This window comes from Epinephelus fuscoguttatus, linkage group LG7 (genome assembly GCF_011397635.1).
Source record: "Epinephelus fuscoguttatus linkage group LG7, E.fuscoguttatus.final_Chr_v1".
In the NCBI taxonomy this organism is placed as follows: Eukaryota; Metazoa; Chordata; class Actinopteri; order Perciformes; family Serranidae; genus Epinephelus; species Epinephelus fuscoguttatus.
Window position 1 is genome coordinate 43,776,633 of NC_064758.1, and position 12,882 is coordinate 43,789,514.

Genomic DNA, 12,882 nt, shown 5'->3' on the forward strand with positions numbered 1-12,882 from the left:
GTAACTGTTTGAAGAACATTCTGGTTTTTCTTCAAGTCAGAGCCAATAAATTAAACATCAATTACAATAATTAAACATTATCTTGAGATCAAAGAAAAACACATTGCAGGTGTTGGAGTCAAAACAACCAGAGAAAATATATAAACTGAGGCGTTCCCTCTCAAAGACACCCTGCTACCTGCTACTGCTGCAAGTGCAACCTCACCTGATCATCACAACAAGGTAAGGCTCTCATTCCTGCCTGTCATCACTGCATCAGCTGTTTTCATTCATAGCTACAGAAAATACTTTTTATCTTTTCATTATTACATTTAATTTTCACTTTAACGGAAAATCCCCTTTTTTACAGTTTACTGTTCCTGTAAAATGTGCTCACTTTCTTTTTCCATATCACTAAAAAAATAAAAAATGCTGTAAAAAATAATATTTCAAAAGTTCATTTTTGTAATTTAAGTTAACAGTTAGACAATTAATATACTGATCTATGGTGCATACAGTTTCATTAATATACTGTGTCTTTCCACAGATGGCATCAAGTCTTCATTTGATTGCAGTCCTCTGTTTGACCAGTGGACTGTGGATTGGAAATGTAAGTAATATATACATTCATTTCAGAAAGATGTTTGTGTTATAACACCTGATCTTTAAACACTAGTAGCGTGTCTCTGAGCCCAGCATCATGATTTCAACATATGTCATTTCCATACTTTGTCTTCACACTAACTAACAGTGTGATGAAATGTAGTGAGTAAGGTAATGGATACTGAGCAATAACATACACAATAAAGCTCAAGTCTTAAGTTAGAAAAAAGAGACAAGTTCCAGTTGAGTTCAGTGCCAATGATCTTTTCTTTACGTTCACAGGCGCAGTGTCAAGGTTGGTACTTCTCAAAGTTGTATGGTTATAATACAGCAGCTGGCACTTTGTGACTGCTGTTCAAACTATTATAAGTTTTCAAATGTTTTTCTTCTAAGATTGCTGCTTTCCTGAGCAGACAAGTACAGCTTTATTGATTTATAATATCTATAAACTTCCACTGTCTTCAAGCACTTGTTCACTTAAAGGATAGGTTCACAGGTTCTGTCTTAAAACTAGGGATAGACCGATATGGATTTTTTAGGGCTGCTGCCGATACTGATTTTTTTCCATCACCCTTAGCCGATAACCGATTATGGACTGCCGATTCTGCTTTTGCTCCCTCAGTTTACATCAAAAAAAAAAATGACACAATGATAACAAATATTGCAGGTCTCAAGTTTAAAATAAGAAACATTTATTGAACAGTAAAAAATACTAAAACAAGATAGAAAGTTGAGGTAGAACAGGGAGAATATTATTATTATTATTATTATTATTATTATTATTATACATTCAAATAAAAAAAAGAGTCCAGTGCTCTTAAATCTTCCAGTAATGTCTTTATAAAATAAACAAATATTTAAGCTGAAGCATAAATAAAACAACAACTACTGTACACAGTAGGATTCAACAGCTTTGTTCAACTTAACCACATACTTTCAAATGAAAAAAAGTGCCAGGGAAAAATAAATCCGCGAACCCACGCGCATATCGGCCGATGCCGATACAAGTAAAAAACTCAAATATCTGCCCGATATATCAGCCAGCCGATGTATCGGTCTATCCTTACTTAAAACAATAGTCATGTGCCCAATTAACACTTGAACAGGTTTTACTTTCTGTAATCATTCTTCCTTTTCATAGTGGCCATTAACAGATGCCTTCTTACTGCACTTTGAGTGTCCGTGATGGGGAACAAAATCCACCGTCCTCCCTCTGTGCAAAGATTTGTTCAAAAGTTAATCCAAAGCTAATTTGAGGCTTCAGCAGTCTGAGACAGACAAATCAAGTTGGTATCTTCTTAAAGGATAAGTTTGATATTTTCAACCTGCACTCTGTCTCCCTGTGTAAATTGGACTGATGTGAACATAATGTTTTGAAATTGGTCCAGTATTGAGCAAGCGGGCAGCAGCTGGCAGCTACAGGATGGGCTGCAATGGAAGCAAATGGGGCAATTAAACACTGTCACACTATGACCATTAAAAGTGGTTATATCTCATCTGAAGTGTCTTTTTACCTTTCACTTGATCCGGTCTGTTTGTTGTTGCCTCATTGAGCGGACATCTTGTTCTGAAATATCATGAGATATCTCTTGTTGTTGTCCAACAACAGTGGAAACATGATTGAGATTTAAAGAGAATATAATAACCATAGTAGTTTACAGAAAATGTATTCCAGTGTTATCTGAAAGATTTTCAGTATCATGGATTGTAGTGTAAGATTTAACCACTAATCAGGTAAATGTTTCATTTTGCATAAGTTGATTAAGGTTGGAGTTCATGTAACCATGTTTTATGTATCCATGTATGGCAAAGCACTTTTACGCAAGTTTGCATATTCATATATTGAAAACACACATACCATACCATATATTGCCTGGAAGTGTGATAGTAGACAGTAGTAGTAGGCCGGGAGAAAAAGATTACACCATTAGGACATGCCTGGGCATGTCTGGGCATGTCCAGACGTGTCTGAACAAAGGCAAAAAGGCCTGCCACTAGAGGGGGAAGGACTAAAAAGTGCTGAGTCAGCAGAAATGTGACACCGATATGGTGGGAAGGACTAAGACTCAGCAGAAATGTGACACCTTTATGATCAGCGCCCAGTGGAAAAGTTTAAGGAAAAGAGATGACTCAGCAGAAATTCTACGATAAAAGAGCGAGCGCAAACAAAGAAACTTCAGTCTCGCTCCGGAGCTTGACTCATTGAGTTGTGATGTGTTTGTTGCCTGCGAGCACATTAAGCTCAGTTGCATCTGATTCTACGTGTCTCCAGTGATTTTTTGACCTCTGAGTATTTGAGTTTTTGATATCTAATGGAAGACAAAGAAAGTCCGTTTGAGAGGAGAAGAGCGAGGTCGCGAGCTTTCTGGCACGGCTCGAGACCTTGACTTTTTTGCTTCTACAGGATCAAATATTATTTATGTGATTTTAACAATGTGGATGAGGCCTTTTTGATTGAATTTAATCAGTCTTTTTTCACCAAGTCACATGGGGAAATAGGGTCCAGGTTGAAATATGCCAAAGTTATCCTATAAGTGAAAGTCTTTTTTAGGACAAAACTCCCTCCCTGTATTATTGTTCCTCTACTGCAGCTCAACAGGAAAACACACAGAGGGAACTTTTAACTTTGGAAGATAACCAAATCAAGTGGTTAACTGTTCTTCCACATATTCGCAGTAGATACCTCTTCTCCTGGGCTGAAGGCACTAACTCCTCTTTGACTAAAGTGATAAAAAGACACTTTGCCATTTTTGTGTTTTTGTATTCACCTTAACCTAGATGCTGCTGCGGTTTATTGATACTTTACATGGACAGTTAAGACATCCTTGAAGATATTTTTGAATATTTAAAGTCTATTTTAATACAGTATTCACATGCTATATGCATACTGGAAAAGTTAGTCATCACTTGTCCATACTGGCTAGTGAACCTTTCCTATTTTGACCTTACTGTAAAAATGGGTTAAGCTAAAAAAAAAGTTGGAGGCTTCAGCGATGTCAGTTCGCCACATCTTCGTCCTGTCAGTCACCGGAATAAATCTAAACCTATCCTTTAACATTTGAAAATGGTCACAAGCAAACATGAAGAATATTTTTCTTCTGTCACACTTGTATCATACTGGCCAGAATAATCAGTCTTTGTGTTACTGTTGTTCTAATCATCTACAACTGTGTTTCAGACTGCTGTGACCCCTGTAAGACCTGCCCTTCTGGTTGGACCCAGTATAAAGATAACTGTTACATGTACCACCATGCTCCAAAGGACTGGGCTGATGCAGAGGTACTTCATGGAATAATATGAGTTACAACTGCCAAACTGTGTTCATTACATATGATTTAAAAGGGACCCATTATGCTCGTTTTTAGGTTTATACTTCTCTTTAAGGTTTCTACTAGAACATGTTCACATGCCTTAATAGTCAAAAAACACCTTATCTTCTTCATACTGTCTGTGCTGGGACCTGTGTTCACCAAGCCCCCAGGAACAGCAGCGGCGCTTGAAGCCAATTTTATATAGTGGCCAAACCTGGAATTACAACATCTGGGTCTGTGACGTGGTGAAATATCACCAGTAAAAGCTTCTAATCAAGACCGGGTTTGTTCCAACAGGAACATGAAATTTATAACATTGGCAACCAAGTTTAAAAAGTTCTGTGACGGTAGCATGTAGCTTCATTTAGTGATGTAGGTTAGCTGACACGCTATGACATCATATTCGAGACAGAGTAGAAAAAACAGCTGGAAACAGTATTCAGAACGATCTGGGGCCTGAGGTTTCAGCTCACTGGGATTACTTTTACATACATTTACCTCTTTATTTGACACGTTGACCATGTTTATAATGAACATCCTTCATTGTAACTATATATGTATATATATATATGTATATATATATATATATATATATATGTGTGAAAAAAAATATGAAAAATAATTATAATAGGTCTCATTTTGATTAGTGTGTTCTTACAAGAATCTTTCAGTAAAAGAAGCTTAATTCACTTCTTCTCATTGAACTCATTACATCTCTGAGTGATTTTCTCTCACTCCCTTTATCTTTTTCACTTCACACTTTGTCTCTTTTATCAGTGTGCCTGCATTGCCCTCGGTGGGAATTTGGCTTCGATTGCTAACCTAGGTGAGCACGACTTTCTCAAAGCCCTGATCAACAGAGTGACTGACAGAAATGACCAAACTTGGGTTGGAGCCCATGACACGGCAAAGGTGAGTGATTTGACAATAAACATGATGTGATGCAACTGTTCCCTGTGAGCCTGATACTGATTCTGTTTTCAGTGTGGTAGCTGCATTGATGAGAGTCTGACGTGTGATTTGGACTACATGATGGAATAATATAATTTTTGTGACTGGACTGAACTGACCCTGAAAACTTTATTTCAGGAGGGTGTGTGGATGTGGAGTAATGGTCACAAGTACATAAACTTTAAAGGTCTGTGGGGCCCAGGAGAGCCCAACAACGGTCGCCGGAAGGAACACTGCATGGAGATGAACTACAGGGGTACGCACTGATTACCTGTTATAAGATGAATCAGTAAGTAAAATTATCATTCTGTGCAACCCTAATTGTTTCTTTTTTTAACTTTTTAAATTCTAGGTAAACCTAACGACAATGTTTGCACCATAAAGAAACCTTATGTTTGTGGAAGGCGGCTGTGAAGATCCCCACCATGTCCATGTGCCATGGTGATGTCATATCCCCACTGATGATGTCACTTCTGCCAGAGTGTCAAGCCTCGATGACATCACTGCAAGAAGATATATTGACACTTCTGATTTATGAGTTGATTCAATAAACAGATAAATCCTGTTCAGCAGTCTGTCTCACCTCTTTATAAAAGATCAGTATTTTCATGTGGACATTTTGAAAATAAAAATCAGTTGATCATTCAACCGGTTCACCTTCTGCTCAGTCAGTGGAGGAGTGTCGTAGGAGTGGCAGAGTATAGTATTATGACATACAATTCTGAAAACCTTTTTTTCCCCTTTCAAATGAATCAAACATTCCGTGTTCCCTCACTAAATTCTGACATTATTGTGGACCGTGAATGCAGCGCAGGCAGAGCTCTCCATGAATTCTTTCTTTACTCATCAGCACTTTGTGAGTCACTGACTAGATAATTGATCTGTCACTCCATTCAGAGCTGACCTGACCTGATCAAAGCAGATCGATGGAGCGGAGCAGCTGCTGCGGAGGCAAGTTAGACCCAGTACAATGAACGATAAACTTTTACTTTCAGTGTAACTAACTTTCTGCTGCTCCATGTTTGCCAAGCACTCCAACAGTGTGGTGCTATAAGTAACCTAACACACACACATATTTCAGCAGGGCTCCTAATGAACGGTTAGCGCCAAAAATAGAAAATCTATTTGTGGTGGCATTTGTTTTGATTGTGGCAGGTGGCCACAAATAAACAAATGTGTGGGGAAAACCTGAGATAAACAAGAATAGAGATATTCCAGCCTGTCTGAATCTGCTGATGTAAAGTGTCAGATTAAATCTACCTCCTTAATCTGCATGGTGTGACAGACATCCATTTCACAAAAATTCTGAGTATTTTTCAAGAAGCCTTCATTCTGGCTTTGGTTAAAATTGTCCATCCATCTGTCAATCCATTTCTCCAAAATAGTGTTTCCCAAACTTCTTACAGTCCTGTACCCTGTGCCGTGTATAGTTAGTTTGATTTACACATCCAAAAAGGAGGTGGAGGAAGTATGAATTCATTAAATCCGACCCCCTCTCCATAAGTCATTGAGTAAAATAAAACAGACCGCTTCCTTAAACAGATAAACCTATACCTAAGACTTTTCTAAATATACCATTGTGATTACCTTTTAACTTTGTCACACACACTGGTTCTCTTTTTACAGGGATAAATCACCATCATAACTTGTGCTTAACAGCTAACCTGCCCCAGAGCCAGTTTTGTTCAGAGCATCAGATCAACCTGTCAACACCTTGACCTCTGACATGTCATATCACTGAGGAAAAGGGTATCCATGGACAAAAGTCAGCAGTCCCAGGTAAAAAAAAAAGCGTAGGCCCATATATTGTTATAGGTCCGTAGAATCACTTCATTGTTCACAATAATACAACAACAACCGAGGTTGTAATATTGTACCTTTTAAACAGAGGCAGCGTTTTAGACTCAGGAGGCCTGTGCACCCACTATATACCTCCTTTAATGAAGTAATTTCTCTGCTTCTTTTGTCCATTTAATGTCAAACAAAGTCATGTAATGACAAGTACAACGCTGCTGCTGGCCATATTACTCATGATGATCCTGGGCCTTTCTCAAACCAACCCCTCCACCCTCTCCCTACTCACTTTCAATCAGTTTCTGCCTTCACGCGGAGGGTCTGTCAAATTGAGTGCCATCCCAAACCAACTAAGGAATGAAAGTAAGTTTTAAAACCCTCCAACAGTGAGTCTGCATCGATGCCGGCTTAAGCCCCGTTTCCACCAAACACTTTCTGTATGGTACCTTTGGAACCAGCAGTAACCCTTCAGACATGGTACCTAGACCCTGGGTCTGTTCAGACAGTCCTCTTAAATGTGAGCATGGTTGTTGTCACTCACTGCTCCGTCCAGCGCTCGCTGTATTTCCTCATCAGCAGTGACACAGATGGAAGTCTGCACCTGCAGTGTTCAACATAACATTTTTTCCCCACTTGCCCCCCGAGCCAGTAGTTCAGAGTTTTACTGGTCCCTTGTATATTCCCAAGCGGGCCTGTGACCTGTCAGTCAACTTACCCGACATACTTTTTGATTGGCCCCGGGCCATCGGGCCATGGGTTATGTCGAACCCTGACATGGTTTATCGTCCACAGAACGAGGCTGCACGCCCACATTTTCAGAACAAAATAGAACAGGCTGCAGTGAGAGCCTCTCTCCATGGGATATTTAAAAATAGCAGCTTTGTGCATTTAGTCCTTCTCAGGCAAGCTCAGGGGTTTAGTGTTGCTGTAGCCTAACGCTACATGGCTCTTTTTTTTTTCTCAGTGTGGGGATTGCAGTTCACATAACCCGGCAGAAATTAATACATATAAACGCTTGAAGATCCGCTCAGTACTAAAGGTATATGTTATATAAAAACTTAAGTAATGGTCAAAGTTGTCATATAGAATACTAAAGGTGTGCTGATGGATTCATGTCGTCAGCTCGTCCATTGAGTGACATTACAAGCTAATGTTCCACCTTAATAGTTGCCGGCAGGCGGCCCACAACGTTACCTGCTCAAACTAACATAGACATTTATATGCCTACTGTCATACAGAGGTTAACATATAAGGGTCGTATTACATAAAGGATAAAATATATCTTTCTCCAGTCGCTACAAAACAGTCGCGCTCATTTAATTGTAGTGCTAGATATTTACAACTGTTAACAAAAAGCGAGCAGCTTATAAACAGAGTGAAAAGCCAAAAGATGTTTACAAAAAAAAAAGAAATGCTACCAAAGAAGCTTAGGAGTAAGTTTTATTTTTATTTATTTATTTATTTATTTATTTATTTATTTATTTATATATATATCAATGTATCAAGTTATTTTTTTATGATAAAAACATAATATACAAAAATTAAGGTAAACAATAGCAGCACACAGATTAAATATAAGTAATACATATGATGAACATAAAATTGGATTAAGCTTTTTTTTTCTCCATGGTTGTAGTTAAGTTATAAGTTGCAGCAGTTCCTCTTTCTGCTGCAGAGAGGGAAGTTTGCCCCAAAGCTTGCTGCTGTGTTTATTTCCTACATTTTAATGAAAGGAGCTTCATTCAGCTGTGAACGTGACTGCAAACGTAGTTACACTCCATGATGGAGTGGGAGTGTGTCAGGTCAGTTTTTTGTAAAGGCCACCTCCTCCCATCTAATAACACATGCTGTAGCACAGTTTGTCCTGTAGATGGTGCCCTCACATTAAATGGATGTCTTCATTCTGGCTGGGTTAAAGTGGCCCCAGTTTGTGCCTCTCGTGTAACAGCACATATGTGCAGTTTGGATAATAAGGTATTAATACTGATATTTGAAATTAATTTCAAATGTAAAAAAAAAAGGCATGGACATACAAACAAGTAGACAGACATAAAGAAAGTAATATTTACAAATAATGAAAAGTAGTTGTCAGGGTATCGTTGGTTTGACTTACACATTCTCTCTCATCCACTGCTGTAAGAAACAGAGCTGGGATTTCTGTCTATCAATATATCGTTCCCTTTTTCAGACGTCCTCGGATTTGGGATTCTCCCTGTGAGCTCAGGTCCAACACTTACAAAGAATTGATTAAAACTGTTAACCACATCATTCATGTCATAAACTTCATTATTATTATTATCAATAAAATACTTTTTAGTATGTCCCATATTCCTCTAATATTGTTTTTGTTATAAGTTAATAATTTCTTACAGAAATCGTTCTTGCTTGATCTTATAAAATTAATTAGTGTATTTTTTAAATGTATTTTCTGCCTCTAGTTTTGTGTTTTATAAAAATTAGGAACTTAATGAACAATACAAGGTGCAATAAATTGTACCAAAAACTGGACACACTGTACTTCACTGCACTGAGAAGTGGCAACTTAGGTTGAGGAGCCTGTTTTCCTTTAGTGCAGTGTTTTTATTGTGACCATGTGTTGTGTTACTGAATACATTGTGTAGTGTGCATTTGTGTAAATTTCAGGTGTTACATAGGTTGTGTTTGCTATTTATGTGACTGTGTGATTTTATGGTATGAACCTATATGAAATCTTTTTGACTGAACCATAATCTGAAGTAAAATCAATTGATTGAAAATGTTTTCGAACAGTTTTATGGAAAAACTTTGGTGGATGAGATGGTAATACAAAGATATGAGGCACACTGCTGAACAGGATATACAGTATGTGTTTATTGATAAGGCTGAAATCAGTTTAGAACTGTCAAAAGATCCTCCAGCAGTGATGTCATGGAGGCCTGACTTCCTCTCAGAAGTGACATCGTCAGTGGGGATGTGACCATGGTGAAGTGTCATGGAGTGGAGTGATTATACATGTCTGGCACAGAGAAAAGAACTCTTGTGATCGCAACTGATGTCGTTGACAACACTCTTTCCTGTGGACAACAGATAATAGCATGTTAAAAGGTTCTGCTAGACGGTATTTACATCACAAAACTTTATTCATATCACACTCTCCTAAACCTGGGTTATTGCTTCACTGTTGCAAATGAAAGTTCATATTAAAAATAAACAAAAAGGAAAACAAAATTCAAAGTATGAATAAAACAAAATACAATAATGATGTAAGGATACACCACATTAGGAGTTACATAAGATCCTTTTTTTTTTGCTTCTCAGTAAAAATCCCAACCAAGAAGAAAACAGTTAATCAAGTTTTACCTTCAAAGTTAATCTCCATGCAGTGTTCTTTTCCACCACTGTTGTTGGGCTCCCCTGTGCCCCAGTCTTTGAAGGTAAATGGTGAACCATCACTATTCAGCCACACACCTTCCTGAAAGACGAATGTGCTTTTTATTTTTTACATAGCCTTTAACTTAATTCATTAATTTCATTTAATGTATTTCAATGATGTTTAAACTGTAGTGCTTCTTATCAAAGATTGGGTACAACATGTACGTTAAAGAATAGGTGGACTCACGCCTGATGCATCGTAGCCTCCAAGCCAAGTGGTTGTATGTGCACCAGTCAGTCTGAAAATCATATTTCTGAGGTACTCGTAATCAGCTTTGGTGTGGATGGATGCCAGATTTCCACCAATAGTGGTGCAGAAATGCTGATAAAGGAAAATGAAATGTGGAGCAAAAAAGGACAAAGAGTGAGAAAAAATAGGACAGAGAGATTAAAAAATATTAGAGACAAAGTCCACAATAAAATTCTCTGTGTTTCAAACCAATAAAGTGTCATATCAGTAGCAGATAATAGTGAAGCTGTGTTATATGAATGTCTCATTCGTGTAGAACGCTACAGCGGCTGTGGCTCAGAGGTAGAGCGGGTCGCCCACCAAAATTCACTGGGTGAATTTCAAAATGTACCTCGGCGTGAGACCAGGTCTTTTCAGTGTGGTGGAACTGCAAACACCGTTCGCCAAAGTGAGCCCAACCAGGAGGGCAACTTTTGCAGCAGTGATCTGTAACACAATTGTAGATGAATAGGACAATTGTGCAAAAAGCCTCCAGCTGTTCAAAGCCAGAGAGGATGTGAGAATATTGTTCCTCAGCTCAGTCTTTATAGACAGCCCAACAAAAAGAAGCTGTTGAGTACAGAGCAATCTTAAAAATGAAAAAAAAAATTGTAGTGCTATCAATAATCTGATGTGCAGTGACAAAGTGGCAACTACAGTATTTCCCCTCCACCATTCTGAGAAATACCAACCTTCACATGATGCCTGTGGAGATAAAGACATCTTTAGTGTCAGACTCATCTTAGATTTGCCTCCATTTGTAACTTTAGATTTAATATGACAAATGTGTTTTGTCCACTTTCTTTTTACAAAATGTTAATAAAACATTCATATTTCATTTTAGAAGCATGTTTTTGGGCTGGAAGAGCTCCCACGGGACTGGTTTTATGTTAAAGTTTAGGTGTTATAACACCAAAGATCTTTTTAAAGTAAATGTACATATTACTTACATTTGCTCCAATCCACAGTCCACTGGTCAAACAGAGGACCACAATGAGAAGAAGACTTGATGCCATCTGTGTAAAGATATAGTATAATAATAATGCAAAATGTGAATTTAAATTACAAAACTAAAAGCTGAAAAATTCTTCTTAGAGCGACAGTGTTTGGTGATACAGGAAGACAAAATAAAACAAGTCCTGGTAATGAACTACACATGAAAAAGTGAAAGTGAAAATTAAATGTAATAATGAAAAGATGACAAGTCTTTTCTGTAGATATGAATGAAAACAGCTGATGCAGTGATGAAAGGCAGCCTTACCGTGTGATGACTAGGTGAAGTTGCACTTGCAGCAGTAGCAGGTAGGAGGGTGTCCTCCTGAGAGGGAAACCTACTGTTTATATACTGCCTTTGGGTGCCTTGACTCCAACACCTGCGCATAGGATCATGTTTAATCATCATAAATAATAATGTCTTGGCTCAGACATGGGGGAAAACTGGAATGCTCTTCAAGGAAAGTCATAAGTTATGGATATACTGCCTTTTTGCCTCTCAGCTACAGGATGTGCTCCAGATATTCAAATAAAAATTGTTATTCATATAACACTTTTAATTTGCTCCCGTTTTTCCCAGGTTCAAACTAAAGATCTGATCATTTTTCTGTTCGCAAAAAAGACTTATTTCTCTAAGATATTTTGTTGCAACTTTGTGTCACTGTGTTGTGTGACCAAACTGCAGATTTAACAGTGGCCTTTTATTTTGACCAGCCCAAGGCACACCTGTCAGGTGAATGGATAATCTTGGAAAAGGTGAAGTGATCACTGACACAGATTTTAACCTCCAGATTTTTAACCTTAAGTCTTAGATCTTTAACTTAAACCTGTGAAAAATGTTAATTTTAAATTGTGTGTATGTGAACGTTTGCATTTTACTAGATAAGGTCACTACACAACTGTTTTAAATATCTTCCTAACAAAGAGTTACTGTCAGACATATCTTCGTTGATGTCCTCCTGGACAAACACAAGGAGTGTTAATGATATCCCCAATAAATATTCTTATTCATTTTAATGACATATTCTGTTGTAAAATAGAAGAAGATGAACAGATTCCAAGAGATTAATGAAGGTAATGGTTGGCAATAACAGGCTGCACAGTCTCACCTGTGAATTTATGTATTTACAGGCCTATAAATTGTATCAGACACATTAAAATAACCAAAAAGTTTAAAAAAAAAACATAGAAAAGAAAGAAACAAGAACCAATATACATTTTTTGTCTTTAATGTTTATAATTGATTAGCCCACTGCTCTGTAATGAGAACAATAGATAATCAATTTTTACCTTTAAAAGTTCCAAGTTTGACACACGGTCATATCATCCAAGTAAGGTTATCATTAAGATACTGTAAGAGATTCTTCCCATAAGCCATGCGGGCAGTCTAAAACTGACCTTATTTTATTCTCTGTGACTCTGTCCGCACATTGCATACAGTTTATTAGTTATCAGGTCTTTACCCGCATCCGCCGATGAATTCTTTTTTATTTTCATTTAAGATCAGTTTTTACTTAACTCACATTTCACACATACACAGGTATGCTACCCTGTATTGCTGCAGGTAAATGTTTAGGGAAAAGTAAACTGACAGACACCTCTCAGAACAAA

The 12,882-nt window shown here is 37.6% G+C and overlaps 2 protein-coding genes and 1 long non-coding RNA gene across 3 annotated transcripts in view; 2 read left to right on the top strand and 1 right to left on the bottom strand.

Moving 5' to 3' along the window:
* The window catches only part of LOC125892268 (polymeric immunoglobulin receptor-like), a 37,176-nt gene that overhangs the window by 10,699 nt on the left and 13,595 nt on the right, over positions 1-12,882 (top strand). The window lies entirely within an intron of this gene.
* On the top strand, positions 158-5,409 carry LOC125892283 (galactose-specific lectin nattectin-like). Its single transcript, XM_049582225.1, has 7 exons — positions 158-222; positions 527-589; positions 865-877; positions 3,761-3,861; positions 4,671-4,805; positions 4,983-5,100; positions 5,197-5,409. The coding sequence occupies exons 2-7, from the start codon at positions 527-529 to the stop codon at positions 5,256-5,258; spliced, it is 492 nt and encodes a 163-aa protein (XP_049438182.1). The 5' UTR covers positions 158-222; the 3' UTR covers positions 5,259-5,409.
* LOC125892296 (uncharacterized) lies at positions 9,585-10,336 on the bottom strand. Its single transcript, XR_007449727.1, has 3 exons — positions 10,237-10,336; positions 9,978-10,089; positions 9,585-9,691 (listed from the first exon to the last, which is right to left on the bottom strand). It is a non-coding gene; the product is annotated as an uncharacterized LOC125892296 (long non-coding RNA).

Bases quoted from the DNA above. Each gene is read 5' to 3' on its own strand.
- LOC125892283 (XM_049582225.1), top strand. From the start codon at position 527: ATGGCATCAAGTCTTCATTTGATTGCAGTCCTCTGTTTGACCAGTGGA. The intron at 4,806-4,982 runs GTGAGTGATTTG...ACTTTATTTCAG, and splicing joins GAGCCCATGACACGGCAAAG to GAGGGTGTGTGGATGTGGAG. The intron at 5,101-5,196 runs GTACGCACTGAT...TTTAAATTCTAG, and splicing joins CATGGAGATGAACTACAGGG to GTAAACCTAACGACAATGTT.